Source organism: Melozone crissalis, unplaced genomic scaffold (assembly GCF_028551555.1).
Source record: "Melozone crissalis strain CALT ecotype California unplaced genomic scaffold, PUWL_Pcris_2 ptg000002l_1, whole genome shotgun sequence".
NCBI classification, from domain to species: Eukaryota; Metazoa; Chordata; class Aves; order Passeriformes; family Passerellidae; genus Melozone; species Melozone crissalis.
The window spans coordinates 23,932,668-23,950,680 of record NW_026535780.1 but is presented as its reverse complement, the minus strand read 5'-3'; the positions used below and the strand labels follow the sequence as shown (position 1 = coordinate 23,950,680).

Sequence of the window (18,013 nt, the reverse complement as noted above, 5' to 3'; positions counted from 1 at the left end):
TCTCTTCACTCTTCCTCAGGCAGCAAAGACAGTTCAGGAAGTACAAATTCATGGCTTAAATTCTACAGGGCTGGAGCAAGGTGGTCTGCAGTCTCTCACTCCCGCCTGGCCCTTATAGGTTTTGACATAAATGATGAGAAATGATGGGTGTAATTTCTTTTCTTTCACAATAAGATTAAATCAGAAGTGATCTAATGACATTAGTAGACTTCTAACAGAATAAAAGAATTCAAGTTAAACCAAAATTCACCTCTATTGTTTCATTATGGAAACAAAATTTTCAGGAAAGCAAAACAAGAAAGCCATTAAGTGTTTTACTTGCCAGTGAGAGGGTCTAAACCAAATATTTTCTTACAAGCTTCACTATATAAAATAAGTTGGAGGAAGTGAACAACTTTAAATAAGTGTATTAAAATACAAAGAACTGACAGACTTAAATGGTCATCTCCCAGAATTCTTCTACATACAAAATGGATTTTAAATGAAAAAAATTTGGAAACCCTATCTTGTATAACTTAAATGGAAGTCAAATAAAAATATTAAACTAGAATTTACTTTATTTAAAACTTATTTGGAGCATTGGAAGAAATATATAACTTCTTCTGTAGAAAAAATTCTTGTTAAACATGTACATGCCTTTCACAATATCTTTCATTTTTCAGAATAATCCCATTATCATCACAGCTAGATCTCTATAGATGTTCTATTCTCATTTTTTAGAGAGAGAAACATCCAATATAAGTGCTCCTTCTTTACATATAGCATTAGGAGGAAAGACCTGTTGGTATTTCACTTTGCACTAACACACACATTCTAGGCACCAGTACTACAAACCAGTAATGGAGTCACCGTACAGTCAGACTCTGGAAATTTTTAACCAGCCACTGGAACAGTCCAAATATTAACCTGTGAGAAGGTAAAAGCTCACTATATCCTCCGGAAATGTGTATCTGACATTCATAGGAATAAGTTCTAAACAAAGTTGTAGTAAAATTACTGGCTTCTGAATGAATATGACCTTTTTTAAATGTATAATTTATTCAGATGTGGGGGCAGCAAATCTGTCCAGGAGAGTGGGCTTTGATTATGAAAGGAGGACCATCACAGTCATTTGGGGATATTACACATGTTAACATGTTAAAATATTGCTTTTGTAGTAATTTTTACCAGGACTCTGGAGGGGAAACATAATAAAGGGGACAGCTGTTTTATTTTTTAATACAATGCAGATCAAAGATGAAAGTTCCAGCAATCCAAGAGAAAAAAATTCTAACCAATAGTAGAATGTAGGTCCTTATGAATACTGGGCTAATATTAGCAACCAAGTAGTACCAAATATGTGAATATTTAATATTCCTACATAATAGTCCTAGTCCTGATAGATTCATTTCTCTTCAGAAAGAATGAAATGTCCTTCTAAATATAGCATTGCATAAAAATAAGAATGCTAGGTAGGCATTCAGAAAATTGCTACTAGCATGGCAATATTTTTAATTGCTACATTTCTCAGACATTTTTTTAAATTCAATTAAGCCAATGAGGCTACATCTCAAATGCGCAAGTAAGTCTGCAAGCCTGCAACTTAGGAGAATCAATTACTTTTATTGTGATTATAAAAAAAATTAAATGCTTTGATGCAAGGTCTATCTTTTTCTTATGTATCAGCATAGACAGCAATGATAAGTTCACACCTTGTATTTCTCTAAGTAATCTTAAAAACATTCAGTAGTTAATGAATTCATGACCCTAGCATATTGAAAGTCAATCATAATTTTTGTAATCTACAAGATCTCTATTTAAAATTATGTTTCAGTAACAGATTAAATTAGAACAAAAACTATTTGTGTCCTCTTTTTAAAAATATTGATGCAACCTATATTTCAAGTAAATTGCAAACTTAGAGCCAAAGCCATCACACAGTTTAAATGATCAGAAGATCTTCCCACATATAATCTGAAATACTAGGGGTGAAGCAGCTCTCCCATTTTACACAACAAAAAGACTGTCCAGTCACCTGTGAAAATACAAGTGTGCATGTGTGCAGCAATTACAACTATGGCCTTTGCTACATATCTTTCATTATTTATGTCCCAGATTGTATTGGAAAATGCAACAGCTCATTCACTTAACCTGAGTCATCTGAAGTATTTGATCTCGCCTTTGTTTCTTTTTCCTAAGTGCTGAACTAACTTATGCCTGAAAATCATAGATTTAAAAGTGTTAAAGAAGAAAACCTGCTGTTTAATATGAAGATACAAAACCTAGTTCTATCTAAAGTAACAACCTAATGACTTTCCAACTCCAGTTATTCAGCAGAAAAATTTTATGAACATTTTGTTTTCTTCACCAAAAACTTTTTCAACAATAATTTTGGTGGCATTGATTCACAGACCTTAAACAGCAACTTCAAAATCAAAACTTAGTTTGTACATGTTTATCCACTGGTTTTCTCAATGACAGCCACATAACCAGTCTTTGCAGACTGTGGAAATAGTGGTGGAATAATTCCATTGCTCTCAGAGACTCCAAAAGTACTGGAGCTAATCTCTCTCAGCCCCTCATCTGTGCTATCTCAGCATTTTGTAGGACTGTACAGTAAATCAGATGAGTTCCTTTCTGTAGCTTAAAAAGATGCTCTGCCAAAGTGATGAAAGGGGAAAATATTTTTTCATTAGTTTAACCTCCCTGAAATAGTTTCACTAGGCAGCTCAACAGATACTTGCACCAGGGCCATGATGGTGCCATGGAGGCAGGAAAGAGCAGCTGGGCTGGCAATGGAGCCGCGGGTGCTGCACTGACAGCACGGAATTGCCTGGGGCTCTGGAGCTCAATTTAGCCTCTCAGATCTGCCTTCTAGAGAAGCCTCTCTTTTTCATACTGTATTGATTCCACAGGGACCCAGGAAGAGTAGTATCATCTATGCTCAAGTTAGACTTTGCAAATAAAATTGCTAAATAAATATTGTGGTGGATTAACCTTGGATGGCTGCCAGACACCCAACAAGCTATTCTTTCATTCCCTTTCCTCAGCAGGACAGGGCAGAAAATATAATGGAAAAGCTCATAGGTCAAGATAAAGACAGAGAGACCACTCACCAGTTACCAGACTCCAATTTTGGAAGATTAATTCAAGTTATTGTCACTTAATAACAGGGTAGGACAGTGAAAATAAAAAATCTAATAACAGCTTCCCCCCCTGCCTCTTCCTTCTTTTCAGGCTCAGCTTCACTTATGAATCTTCTACCTCCACGTGGAGCAGTGCAGGTGGAGGGGGCACGGACATTGTGGTCAGTTGAGAGTTCTTCATCTCTGTGAATCCTTTTTCCTCATTCTTGTCCCCTGCTCCAACATGGGGTCCTTCCCATGGGATACAGTCCTTGCTGTACTGCTCCAACATGGTCCTTCTCACAGCCTACAGTTCTTCAACTGCTCCAGGTCTCTTCCACAGGGCACAGTCCTTCAGGAACATCTGCTCCAGCATGGGGCCCCTCGAGAATCAGAAGTCTTGCCCAAAAACCTACTTCAGTGTGGGTGCCTCTCTCCACAGGCTGCAGTACCTGCCAGGAGCCTGCTCCAGAGTGGGCTCCCCACGAGGTCCCAGCCTCATACGAGGTGCATCCACCTGCCCTGGCACGAGGTCCCCCACAGGCTACAAGGGCACAGCTGCCTCACTGTGATCTTGACCTTGGGCTGCAGGGCAATCTCTGCTCTGGTGCCTGGAGGCACCTCCTGCCTCTCCTTCCTCACTGACTTTGGCACCTTCAGGGCTGTTTCTCCCATATTTTTCTCACTCTCTCACAGCTGTTGCACAGGATTCTTTATCTTCTCTTACACATTATCCACAGAGTTAATGTATGACTGTTCAGCAGTGTCACTAATGGACAATATAGCCAGTGACAGATCCATTTTGGAGCTGGCAGAAACTAATTTTTTCTGACATGAGGGCAGGTCTTGGTGTCTTTTGCAACCCCTGCAGCTCCACCCCAACACCTGGACATGTCAATGCAGCACAAATGCTTCCTTCACACCAGAAGAAGTGATACCATTTTTAGTTATGAATCTAGTGAATTATATGCTTCCATATAAGTTTTTATATAAGTTTCCATTTATTATAGCAATATAAACTTAATTATGAATTAAAAGGCAAAGAGTAGTTGGGTTGGTGAGCATTAGTTCAATAACTCCTTTCCTTCCTTTGTTTCACATACTGAGAAAATTTTTGAAGAAAATCTTTATATTAAACTGAAACTAAGGGTAGAATACGTTTCGGTGATGTAATTACAAAAACTATTATGCAGATGTTCAAAGAGTCCCTAAAAAGATATTAACAATGTCCAAACATACCAAGTAGTAGAAAGGCACTGTAGAATTTAAACTTCCTTCCACATCCTAATACCATTCAGGAACTAAATAAAATATACTTATGTCCAAGATAGAAGATTTTTAATGGCAATTTCCCTCTTTTAGCACAAACCAACATCTTTCTTTTGGGCAGCTTTACTGAAAATCCAGCAGTTTCAATGGCAGGCAAGAGCTGTTTTAAAATAGGTCATCATGTTTAGTCTTATTCATGTTAGGACCAGCAGTCCCTTTGAAATACAAATTTTTTGTGGATTACTATAATAAAACGCTCCTAAGCCCTTATCAAAGAAAAACCTTGTGGCTATGAAGAGTGACAAAATATGTTACCAATTCTAAATTGCTCTTTCTTATTTAACCTAAAAATAAAATTAGGAGCATATCATTAATTATTTTAATAATAACAAGAAAAAACACACATCAGTGCTTTTACTTATTATAATGACCACATGATCAATATCTATTGAATTATGACTTAGTTTCCATAGTGAAACTCCAGGTGCAGTGAATGATTTTCGATTATTGAAGTTTTATTAGGAAAAATTATAAATCTAAACAAAGGCACTATTTTAACCCATATTCCTTTTAATAAACAAACTTCTTACTTGTAACTAACTGGTCTTACTTAATTAAGCAATAGTTATTTATATCTGAGACACTAAGTTAGGACACAGTGTTATCATTGACTAATTCTATCCTTTTTATCACTCTTCTTTGTGCAGAACAAATATGACCATTCATACTAAAAGTTAAAAATGTAACTAAATGTTTATTCTGTCTTTCTCCAAACAAAACCTTCTTCTATACATGAGAATATCTGTGTGATAGAAAGCTTGGGAATATATAACTCAGACCAAATTTTAGACAAGAACACTCTGCAAATTCTGCAGAAGACAAGCTCATGTAAACTCTACACAGTAGCTAAAAACACTTATCTTCCGCCTTGTCTAAATAAATTCAAAATACATAAATGTACATTAGTGCTCAACTATAGCACATGAAATTTCATTCAGCTTTGGCCACCTGCATTTTCAGATATCAAGCAGACAGAATTCAAGGCTTTCAAATAACAAGTACTTTCTCTGTACTCTACCCTGAAAGCTCCTTTTCTTGGCCCAGTGCCTTCAGAGGATCCTCTACACCAATTTTTCAGATGAACCATAAACAGGACAGGAAAAAAATAGATCTGGATTTTTTATACATATTTTTAAACTTGGAAGCTACAGTTTTTAAAGAGAAATATGGATACTAGGTAAAAATACAGTTTTCTTTCAATCATATTGGGATTTTGCTAAACTTTAAAATCTGGTGGAATCTTTGGTAAAGTTTCACAAAGAAATTAGAATTACTGCTTCACTTGAAATGTCTTCTGATGTAGTATGTATTAGCATGGAAGTAATATCAACACTTCAGAAATATTTACCATTCACTTAAACTTAGCCCATCAGATTTACTACTTATATGTAAATCAGACTGTCATCAAAATATCAACAGGAATAACTTTACTACCAATCCAAAAAGCTAATACATTAATAAAAACCAGAACAAGCTGCTTCATTCTATCCATAGAATAAAATTAAATACTTAATTTTAAATTCATAGTGTTTGCTATGCTATTTCACCATTTCATTACTGCAATGTTACAAGTAGTTTGAAAAAATATTATATTTTCCTGAAGCATTTTAACTTTAGTAAAAAATATATGTTTGATAAAAGCATAATCCTCAGCCTTCTAGAAGTGCCAGTGATGTTATTTTTCTAGCTGTTGGATAATACATAGTTCAGCTGTCACTTACTGTGCAGCAGTCGGTTACACAGAATGAAATGAATCATAATCACAATGACTAGCCAAATTAATGAAAGCATGCTGAATCAAAACTCATGCTCCCAAACTGTCTTAGGGCCTGATTCAGCAAAAATATGTTTGATTTAAACACCATACAACATATTCCATAGATATCTGCTTATCAAGATTTCCAAAGCAAGTAAATGCTGAATTCAGAATGTATAGCAGGACAACAGTATGTTTTTAACACCCTACCATCAAAAGAGACCTATCAGCTTGTAAATACACAGTAGCTAAACAAATCCCATTAAAACAACACATAGCAAAAGAGAGATGGTGTATGACTTAAGGAAAGAAACTGTCAAACTGAGTTTATAGAGCTTTCTTTGGGACTTAATGTTACATTGTTTTAATCCTACAAGTAGTAGACAAATCCGGTTTGTGACTTCCTGTCTAGCAATCTGACTAGCTTAATCTATGAGATTCTACCTCAAAATATCTGTTAGTCATTCTTATTGGGGAATGGCATTGGAAGGTTTTCTTTGCAATGTTCTTTGGATGATGGGCATGCTTAATCCCACATGCTGGAAAGATTTTATATTCCAAGGTCTTCTTTTAGATCTCATTCTTTAAAGGCTTTCTGAATTCAGTATAAAAATTTACCAAATCCTAAGAATAACCAGGGACTAGAAGGGAAGCATACTCAGGTTCCCAGCAGTGAGTCTCAAATAGTAAAGTTATAGATAAATGAGCATATCCTAATTAATAATTGATAGAAATATAAGCAAAATATGCAGATTCACAAACAGCTTGTAGGGAACCATAAACATCAGTGTCAGCTGGCAAAGTGTCCATGGCATTCTTACAAGACCAAATATATGATGAAGAGTTACTCTCAAAGGCAGAACTCTGCAAGGCAGACTTAACTGACCTAGCTCCAGAAGTCTGTGAGATAGACCTCTACATCCGACATATTCACTCTATCTTATTTTTAAGTCCACAGCCAGAAATAGGCTTTGCAATTCATCTGGCCCATTTGAAATGTCTAATTTAAGATGAGATGGATCACATCCTAAAGGCACCTCTTTATTTCCATTTGCTTCAAATTGAACCTAAGTGATTTCAGAAATGGATGTCTCCCTCTGTAGGTATTCAGATCTGGTCAGAAGAATCCCAAAGAATTTCTGGACTCAAAGAGTGTAATCCAAGCTTTAAACGATGTATTGTGGAAATTAAAAAGATACCAAAACTGAGGCAATGATGTTCATTAGCTGAACAGTTCTATGCATGCTGAAGTCAAAGAAGTCTGATTTTGTGGGGACTCACACCTCATGATAGATTTATTTTGATGCCCGTGGTGGTTCTCCCCTGTAAGAACTCCTCGGTATGTAGAATGGTGTGAGTAGATTTTTTCAATCAGGAGTATGGACAATCACTTCCATTATCCATCTTATTATCTTCATTAAACCCCTAATAATTATGTATTTTTGGGACCTCAAATTTTTGTCAAATTTTTTGTAAGTCAACCAACATCTTGCACCTACTGAATAAATATGGCAGCAGATGCAACTGTTTCCCTCAAAATAGCATAGCATTTGTGTATTTCCAAGTTGGTGAAAGACCTCCTTTATCAGGAATAGAGTTGAACACAGCTCTCGCTTCCCAGATGAACCAGTTATGGGTTCTGGAAAAGTTTATTCTGCATCTTAACAGTGAAGGCATACAAACATGCAGTCAGGAGTGAGAATGGACAGCCAAGAGGAAGTCAAACATCTGTGTGAGTAGGATACTCTCTCTCCAGAGGCAAGTCCTCATTCCTGCTCCAAGGGCTGTTGTGCATTTTATTTAAGCAAATGGAATGCAAAATTCATAAGAGGCATCTGATATAGACAGAATACAACTCAATGGCACTAAAGACAAACAGTGCATAGCTGAGGTAATCAAATTCAAAATACAAAATGAGGAATGACTGATTCAACAAGAGCTCTGCAAAAAAGCATGGTGAAAGGATAGTAGATCACAAGCTGACCATGAATCCATAAGTGCTGTACCACAACAAAAAGCCCAAACACATGTGACATTGTCTATACAAGGAAAGAGTTCCATGCAAGACAGTTTTATCATCATGCTCTCCCCATACTTTTGGAATATGCATCTGGGTTTGGACACTGTATTTTAAAAAAAAATCAGTCAAAAAGTATATATAAAGACTAGCAGCAAGAATGGGCAGCAGTCTAGAAAATATGACTTGTTGAATCTACAGAAAGGAGTGATGAAAATACACAGGAGGAGATATTATCACATTTATGAAATACATAAAGGGTTGCTGCAAACAGAAAAATAACAGACTGCATTACACTCCCATTGTGGACAGAGCAAGCAGCAAATGAGAGGAAAGAGATTTAAGTTTAACAGTAGGGGGGAAATTCTAGTGGTAAGGATAAGGACTTTGAGTAACTGAGACAAATTATCTAGGGAATTCAAGAAACCTCCATCCCTGGTTGAGTAGGTAGTGTAGTCATTCTTCTCACACCTTTCAGTACTAATCTATCATTTGAAAAATGTAAAATTTTCATACTGTATAGAAGAGCTTTACCCTAAGATCTGCTTGGCCCACTCTTCACTTTCTGCTACATAGGCAACACAGCACTTGCAGAGATGCTTAGCTTGAATTCAGTGCATTGTCTGCTATGTGCCCTTGCCTAGGCCAGGAAAGCCATTTATTTCACTGGTTAGGTGGGGTCTCACAATTGCAAATCACTACTTTATATAAATAAGTGTCAGAAACTTCTGTCTTGAGAGCCGGTCATGCCTTGGGGCAAAGGATGAACTGGATGATCTGTTGAGGTCACAACCAGCTATGTTTTCTATTATTCCATGTGTTCTCTGGGCTTTAAACAGCTTTAAAATCACTTCTTCTCACTCCTCCTTTCTGTAATCAGAAAAATGTATAAATGCACCAAGAGTTAGATAAACACTCTATGGAAAAGGATTTCTTGATAATACACTGGAGTACACATTTCTGAAAAGTTATACAAAAGATGGTTGTAAATCATTTTCCAAAACAGGTTAACTTCTTCTAACTCACAATTTTATTTAAAGGTGAAAAAATTTTATGTCCTTTGTATGCTTAAGATAGTACACATTCTAAAGTAAGTCTGCCCTCAAAAATATACAGAACCAAAATGCCACGTTATATTGAACACCTAGTGATGTTACGACCTGTTAAATATTCTGAGTAAAAATACAATATTATATTTGCTATAAGAAATGATTCGCCTTAAAAATATTAATGTCAAATAAAGAATAGGTCATCAGGTAGTATTTAAGCAACCTCATATGAGATTTAAGAAGAAAGAACCAACCCCATAGAGACAGTAAACAAAGAAAATAATAGGCTTTATGTGTTGTTTAAAGATTTTCTTATGAATTTTCAAAATAGAAGCACTCAGACTTGTTTGAAACATGAGTTCAACTCTTGCTAACTGCTGCTAGAACAAACTCACTCTATTTTTAATAAAAAGGATATCTCACAATATTTTTAATAAAAAGTTTAAAGTTTAAATCAAAGATATTATTTATGGCCTCACATCAAAACTTAAAAACTCCTAAAGATATAGACACATAAAGTCAACTATTATGACTATTACTTTTCCTCTATCAAAATGCATGAGTTTGATTTCTTTATCAAAATGCAACTGAGATCACTCTGCAAGCATGTACTGTGATGACAGCTGATACTTAAACTTAAGAGTATAAAAACACTGTCTGCCACTTTCAATGACAGAAACCAGCAGAAATTGCTTTGAACTCTTACTATCCAAAAATTACATGCATTTACTTCTTATATGCTCTGCTATTCCCCTACACAATCTCTTACTGTTTGTCACATTAACTCTTACAGTGTCAGTCCTTACTGACATCTTCACAGCTTCAAGACCATAGCTTGGAAAAACTACATGAGGACACAGCCACCACATGATATCATGCAGAGGCAGCTGTTGAGCACAGCAATGATTTTGCAATTGAATTCAGTGCATTGTCTGCTATGTGCCCTTGCCTCGGCCAGAAAAGCTATTTATTTCACTGGTTAGGTGGGGTCTTACAATTGCAAATCACTGCTTTATACAAATAAGTGTCAGAAACTTCTGCCTTGAGAGCTGGTCATGCCAGCTTCTGAATCACCAGAAGTACAAATAGCTCCTGAGATGAAGTTGTTGGAGTTTACTGAGTTTACAAATGCACTACCAGATTTGGTGCAAACTGTTTTTATTAATAAATTATAACAAACCCTCAACTGAGTTACTTCAAGGGTGTAGCAGCTCCTCCTGTTACACCATGTAGTCCTGCAAAAGAGATCTAAACTCAGTAAGCATTGAAAACAACATAGGTCAATACGAACTTCAGATTTATAATATGAATAACTTTGCCTGAACAACAACTGCTTTTGAATGCCATTTGTAGACAACTAGTATTTCAAGAGATTCTTCCTGCTTATGAGTTTAAATTAAAACAAAGACTTGGCCACTCCTAGAGAGATGAGGTTGTCTAAGGTACATTGTAGCCAATAACTTTGATATAGTAAAACATATTATTAAAACAGCCCTTGTGCTCTAAACTTAACTTAAAAAATCATCCTCACCGTAAAGCTCATTGTTAATGTATAATGCCTGTTGCAGTAAAACAGGAATAGATGAGATCATAATGTGTTCACTTAATGTGTTCTTGGGATTTTATCTCCCCCAGTTTCTGTCAAAATGCATCATCAGTGAAGACATTGGGGGAAAAGGAAAGATCATACCAAAATAATCCTTCTTGGGAAAAGATGGTCTAATGGTCTTAGAAACTGCCCTAGCATTCTGACTGACTGTAAATATGACAACAAAACCTGAAGGAAGCCACTAAAGCAAAAGGGTGAGGGGTGGCATTAAGCTGAAGAAAATCCCATTCCACTGGATTAAAATTGCAAGTTCAAACTATCAGTTTACTTTTTCCTCCTTATTATGGAACTTTGAATATGTTGCAAGTATTTTAAAACTTCACTGGCAGAGTAAAACCACATTTTACACCAGTTCTGAAGTAACCAATATTTCTGTGTATTTCGACACTTACAATATATACACTAATTAGCCATTGTTTCAATGGAAAAATCAATTATTTGACATTCTCAGTTATTTAAATGTTACCCAGCTCAGAGATGCTGAGATGCAGAGATGTGGACAAAATCCAGAATGGACCACTCAGTCTCCTAACCTCACCTCCAGAGACCACTGCATTTCACCCAGTCACTGCTTTCTAGGATACAGTCCTAGCACCTTAAAATTATGATCTTCACTCCTCTCTTTCAGATGTAAAATTAAATGGTTTTTTCTCTTTTTTTTTTTTTCCAAAGAAGTGCAGAAAGATATTAGTTTGACAAGACTGCAGAAAGCACATACTATCTGGCATTGAATGTCAATTTTGGGGTTCTTTTTTAACTAAATCCTGTATCTGTTAGACTATTTCTCAGCCCCATATGATGTCAAGCCTTTCTACATCCAACTGATCCTCCTTGTACTTCCTGAATGTGGGAATTTCAGCACTATTTCAGTCTTCTAAAACCTTACTCAACATAAAAATTATCAAGCCAAATAATTAGTGTAACTGGCACTCTGTATAATCTCCAAATAAATTCTGCTTAGTCACTAAGAGGAAGTACTACTTTAATCACTTGTAGACAGTGTCTAAAAGTGAGTTAGGTTCTTTAGAGAACAATTGTAAACACTGAGTCTTCTTGAAGAGCAAATGGTACAAGTCATAACAAGCTGACAAATATTATCTACAGTATAAAATCCGTCATCAGTCTAAGCACGTGGTAAGAGTGAAGAGCAAGGAACAATGACAACTTTGAGAGAGGCCCAAAAAGCAGCACAAATTATTAAAACAGAAGAAAGGGGAGACTATAAAGAATATTACAAGAGAGCAGAATAAGGTGGTTGGAAGGGAAGAGGACCTGGCAGGGCAGGAAAGAGGGCAAGTGTCCTCCTCAACTATATATATATATTTGTGTAACTTCCACTATCACTTATTTTATACTGCATAAAGTTATAACTTTTAATGTCATTTGGACCATATTTGATTTTATAATACACAGAAACAAGAGCAAAATTATGAGCAGTGTAGCAATGAAGTGTTCTAATCAGCACTCCCAATTCAGACAAAATGTGGTGCAAAATTATGGGAGCATAACATAACTAACATTGCCTGAAGTCCTAGTTTACTTTTTAGTCAAAAGCAAATCTTTTTGCCTTTTACTCTAGAAACTTTAGGAATTTCTATACATATCTCCATTTTCCAAAAGCAAAATCAATAATCACCACATATATCTTCTTTCCAGCCCTAAAATCCAAATCCAAAACATACAATGCTTTTAAGACAGTGTAAATCAGAGCTGATTATTTATAAAGTAGGATAATTATTTATAAAATAGTACAATAGCTTTGTGAGTCTAATATTTACACTTCTGTGAGTCATGGCCATCAACTTATTGCTTCTTCTTCCCCAGGTGAGCATCCTGCCCTACACCTCACTCACTCAGTGTCATACAGAGCTCACAAAGCCCAGCTTCCTTGGTTTTGTTTGTCAGAGGTTTTGTTTCATTCAGTGTAGCTACCCCATTTTTATCACATCTCTGCAATCCCTGCCACAGTCAGTTGTGAGCCTGCAGTCAGTTGTGCCTTCCTAAAGTTCACTCTGGGCTTGACAGTGGTGGCTCACAGAGAGCCACCATCCTCTAGCTAGCCCACTATGTTTCCACCTTTCTTAGGTAAATCAGCTGACAAAGCCACACACTTTTAAAAGAAATCTTTTACCAGGACCTCATAGTAAACCTGTAATGCTTTGCAACTATATGAAAAGTTGGATGATTTCATTAAAAATTTTTTTCTTGGGAAAATGTGTCTACTACTGAGCCAGACTCTTGTGAAAAGTTAAAATACATGTCTTTTCAGAGCTATGAGTTTGACTTTATGAGGAGAGCATTTTATCTTTAGAATTGCTCAGTAAAGAAGATGGAAACTTGTGATATTTCAAGTAGGAAAGTGTAGATGCACATCACACAGGCTGAAACAGAAGTCTTAATAAATAATGGCAGCACCCTAACATCTATTTTTATTCCTGTGTGCATTCTCTCAACACAGTTCTTCAATACAGAAATAAAGTACAAATTAAAAGTAAAAAAGCACAAGACTGATCCCATAAGTCAGTCTGTATGGAGGAAATGTGCTGTCTAAAATCTGTTAAAAAGCTTACACACACAAAACCAGATTTTATAAGAGGAAGGATGTGCATAATTTAAAGGAAAAGTGATCATCAAAAATTCTATCCTCCATCCAAGACAGTAAAATATCCACAAAGAAAAAAGTTGAAAGTATGCAAATACTCTTTAAACAGCAAAGACTTACACCCAGAGCACAAACATAAATTCACTCTGTCACACATTATGCATATTAAATATTATGCAAAATATATATTCAATAACCTTGTCAAAAAGACAACTTCTTAGCCCATAACACTCAAAATTCATTCCAAGGGTCCCAAAAATTCCAGAAGAGAGACAGTCAAAGCAGCAGAGTTTACCACCCATCCTTTTTAAAGCAGAAGCTCCACCTCAGGAACACAGTGCACAACTGTGGCTCAGCGTATTTCACAGACCAAACCAGGCCAAAGGACAGAGAAAATCTGGAAAGCTTCTGCTTTCCATGCCATCATGTTCCATCAAATCCTGGCAAGAATTCATGCTGACCCGATCACTATTAGTTGCTACAGATTACAACTCAATACCATCTGTATTTCCCTTCCCCAAAAAGAGTAAAACAAGCATAAGGAGAAATTATGTATCTATTTTAAATCCACACATCTTTACCCCAGGGAGTGAAAGGAAAAGAATAAATAGTCCACATTACAGATGTGAGTCACACTACTTAATGTTCTTTTGGAAAATGCTCAAATACCACAGTGATGGGAACAGCATAAGAATTTGAAAAACACAAGATAGAAACAGAATGGAGAAAGGAAGTAGAGCCCAGGGAGTAGCCATTCATACTGACAGTCAATCACCATAAATGATTTAAAAATAAATAGAGGGGATACATGCTTGCTGCTTTCTTCAACATCTGAACAGTTCTTGTGTTAATATCTCTAAATGTCAACTCTTGTTTTCAGCATTTTTTTAATCCTGCTATATGTCTCCATGGAATGAAATGACACAATTTTATTGCTGAGGCAAAAATACCTTCCACTTCAAAAGAAGCTTGCCTTCGAGGAGAATTACACTTGAACAAAGACTGCAGGATTTAGCTCTATATTTATCTCTATGCAATAACAGTAGTTCATTCATATAAACATGGGAGAGATTTTTTATTCTTTCTCAGAAGGAAAATATCTCTAAAGAGAATTAAATTCAGTAATATCTACATAAATATGCTGGTATGACTTTGGTGGAGGGTTGTGCTTGATAAATCTGTAGATATTTTTAGATTAAACATGTACCTGATGGCTCAAGGAGACACTTCATTTTAAGAAAAATGAAACTGATGAGTTATTCATCTGACACCAGCTCATTTCTCACTACCCTCTAAAATATTGTGGGCCATCTATTCAAATTCCATTGACAACAGCATTTTCCTAATAGCACTGCTTTAGGCTATCCTTTATGTATAAACTTTACACTTTACCATCTCCCTCGTAGCTTACACAGAACTCAAGAGGACACTTTTAGTGAGACATAGTGGGAAACTAAACCCTACATAAATTTTATCCTAAGATATGATAAAGACTTTTTATTTGCCCATTGTCTGCTTCCAAGATTCTCACTATTACAAATGAAAACAATTCTTCTTCATTTCTTAAGTTAGTTTTACCTTACCATTACTTGAGAACAGTTTATTCTTCATTTGCAAGTTTAACCATTCAAGCTGATCCTAGTATTGTACTCATGTTTTACTTCATATTTGATCATAAATATTACTCTCCACAGCAAAAGTTGGCAGGAGCCTTCTTTAAAACTTTAATGCTATTATTATATATTTAATAAAAATAAATGAAACCTTAATTCCTTGAATTCCTGCAGCTTCCAATTTGAACTTCTATTTTTATTAATAATTTTTGAGAGTGCAGAAATTTTAGACAAAAATTTGCATTTGCTTTGGTATATCATGTAACTTAATAAAATAGCCTAAATTGTTTCAAAATAAAGTATCCCAATAGCAAACAAACTGTAGAGCAAGAGACTAAGATGTGGTGACAAAAGAAGGTATGGTACTTTATTTCCAGTGCTCACATTACACTGTCGTGCTTCAGAATGCTCATCCAACAAAAAACCTTTTTAAACAGACTTTGAAATGTTTTTAGGAGATCTCCTCAACATTTAGGAGCTGTCACACAAAATATATTCGAAGGTTTTGGTATGATGCAGTGAATCTTGGAAGCAGACTTCCAAGGTCAGCAACTAAAGCCCAGAAGACAGCTTCCAGGTGCTGAGTGTGAAAGACCAGCTGCAATTAACATGTCCAAGATACAACGCTAATTTTGGTACCAAAAAAAAACCGCTTAGAACTTAGAGCTTCAGCTTCACCACACTCATCAAAGTCACATCCACGACAGCGGTAGCTTTGCTTATTTTTAAACCACTAGAAGTCAGCGTGGTTACTCCATCACTAAGGGAGAACAGTTTTCTCGACTTTACTCAGTGTCTGCCAGCCGACTGAGAAGGGCGTGACCCACGCCGTGCACGGCAGCGGGACCCCCGGGCCTGCAAGGAGACCGGTGTCACCCCGGGAACGGGGCACGGCGCAGGGGAAAGCTCGGGTTTCCCGGGCCCCGCGCTCCTGCCCGGACACTCCCGGGGCAGAACGGGGTGGCTGTGGACAGCTCCCGGGGCTGAGCTGGGCCGGGTGGCTGTGGACAGCTCCCGGTGCTGAGCTGGGCCGGGTGGCCGCGGACAGCTCCCGGGGCTGAGCTGGGCCGGGTGGCTGTGGACAGCTCCCGGGGTGGATCTGGGCCGGGGAACTGTGGACAGCTCCCGGGCCTGAGCCGGGCCGGGGAACTGTGGACAGCTCCCGGGGCTGAGCTGGGCCAGGTGGCCGCGGACAGCTCCCGGTGCTGAGCTGGGCCGGGGGACTGTGGACAGCTAGCTCCAAATGCCGAGCCGGGTCGCTCCGGACAGCTCCCGGTGCCGGTGCCGGTGCTGGGGCAGGGGCAGCTCTCACGCCCGCTCCGGGCAGGCGGAAGGCGTCCTGCTTTCCCCGGCACCGGGGCTCACGCTTGGAAAGAGCAGCGGGGCGGGGGCGGGCGGCAGACACGTTGTCGGGGGAAGATGGCGGCTGTGGCAAACCCACCCAGCCGGGCGGCCGGAGCCCAGGCCCCGGTGGTGCCGCTCCACCCGGCAGGGCCGCCGCCGCCAGCGCGGAGCCCGCCGCGCCCCCGGCACCGGGCCCGATGCTGCCGGTCCGCCCCCTCCGGCGGCGCCGACCGCCGCCCCGACCCACCCGCGTCCTCCCGATGGAACACGCCGGGTGAGGACGGCACCTGTGCGGCCATGTTGGGCGCCCGGTTCCCGCCGGCGCCGGGGCGTGCGGAGCCGGAGCCGCCCCGCCGAGCGCGACTAAGGCGGGCGCCGAGCGCTGCCGCGTCCCTGGCCGCTCCCGCGGGTCCCTCCCGCCGTGCCCCACACTCGCCCGGCGCCGAGCACCCCTGCCCGACCCCAGCAGCCCGACTCCTCTCTCCCGCCCTGGCGGTGCTGCCCCCGAGGCCAGAGGAGAGACTTTCGCGGCCCCGGGCCCGGGAGGACGAGAAAGGGATGCGCCCGCTCTTACTTGAGCACGGATTGCTCCTTCTCCTCTTCCTTCTTCTGGCGGTCCATGACGGCCAGGATGATCTTCCGCTCTTCCTCCGTGAGGTGGCTGAGGTCCGGCATCTCGGGCTGCGGGGCCGGAGGAGGCTGAGGAGCGGCGGGGCCGCTCCGGGGCCCGGCGGGAGCCGACATGTTTAGTAGGAGCTGCCGCCGCCGCTACGAGAAGCGCTGCCCGAACTCCAGCAGCACCAGCGGGAGCGGCCGGCGCCGGGAGAAGCACATACAAATCAATACCCTGTAATCAACCGGCAGCCTAATGACGGCCCCGCCGGGGAGGGGCGGGGTGCCCGGCAGCCCCGACCTCGCACCCACCCGCCGGGCCGCCGGCGGCAGCGGGAGGACGGGGACGGAGGGGCCCCGGGGGGCGAGCAGGGGGAGCGGGGAGGGGAGAGGGCAGCAGAGGAAGGGCCGGGGGCGGGGTGGGGAGGGAGAGGGGAGAGGGCAGGATTAGCCGCGGGAGCGCTGTGGTTTGGGTGCGAGCGAGATTATCCCAACCCCGAGCGCCAGGCAGCGAGAGGGGGGACGGAGCGAGCGTCGGGGAGTCAGGAGACGCGGGCAGCGACTGCCGCCGTACGAGAGCGGAGCCCCGGCGCCCCGAGGCGCGCAGCGGGGAAAGCCCCAGCGGGCGAGCGCCAGTCTCGGCCGCCGGCCGCGGCTCATAATTCCTCGCCGCCGTCCATGGAAGGGGCCGCGGGGCGCCGCGCTCGCCTCCCGCTGCCGCCGCCTCCCGCCGCTCCTCTGCCGGACCGCGCCGCTTCCTGCCGCCGCCTCGCTTGGCTGGTGCCCTCTCGGCTGCGGGACGGAGTCCGCCTAACCCATGGCATGGCGGAGAGCCGGAGTCACGGGAGGGGGCTCCGCATCGCCCCGCTGCCTCCCTCTCCTGAGCCGAGCGGCGCGGGGCGATGCGGGGCCCGGCTGCCGCCCCTAGCGGCGCCGCACGGACTGGCGGCGGGGGGCGGCGGGCGGCAGTTGCCCTTA

The 18,013-nt window shown here is 40.6% G+C and overlaps 1 protein-coding gene across 41 annotated transcripts in view; it reads right to left on the bottom strand.

Annotated features, from left to right (window-relative positions):
- Positions 1–17,270, bottom strand: part of RIMS2 (regulating synaptic membrane exocytosis 2) — a 443,811-nt gene extending 426,541 nt beyond the window's left edge. For all 41 annotated transcript variants that reach the window (XM_054296393.1, XM_054296400.1, XM_054269313.1 and 38 more), the window contains exon 1: positions 16,998–17,270. In XM_054296393.1, coding sequence (XP_054152368.1) covers positions 16,998–17,167 — 170 coding nt within the window. In that variant the 5' untranslated portion in view covers positions 17,168–17,270. The remainder of the gene's footprint in view (positions 1–16,997) is intronic.
- Positions 17,271–18,013: the final 743 nt, after the last annotated feature.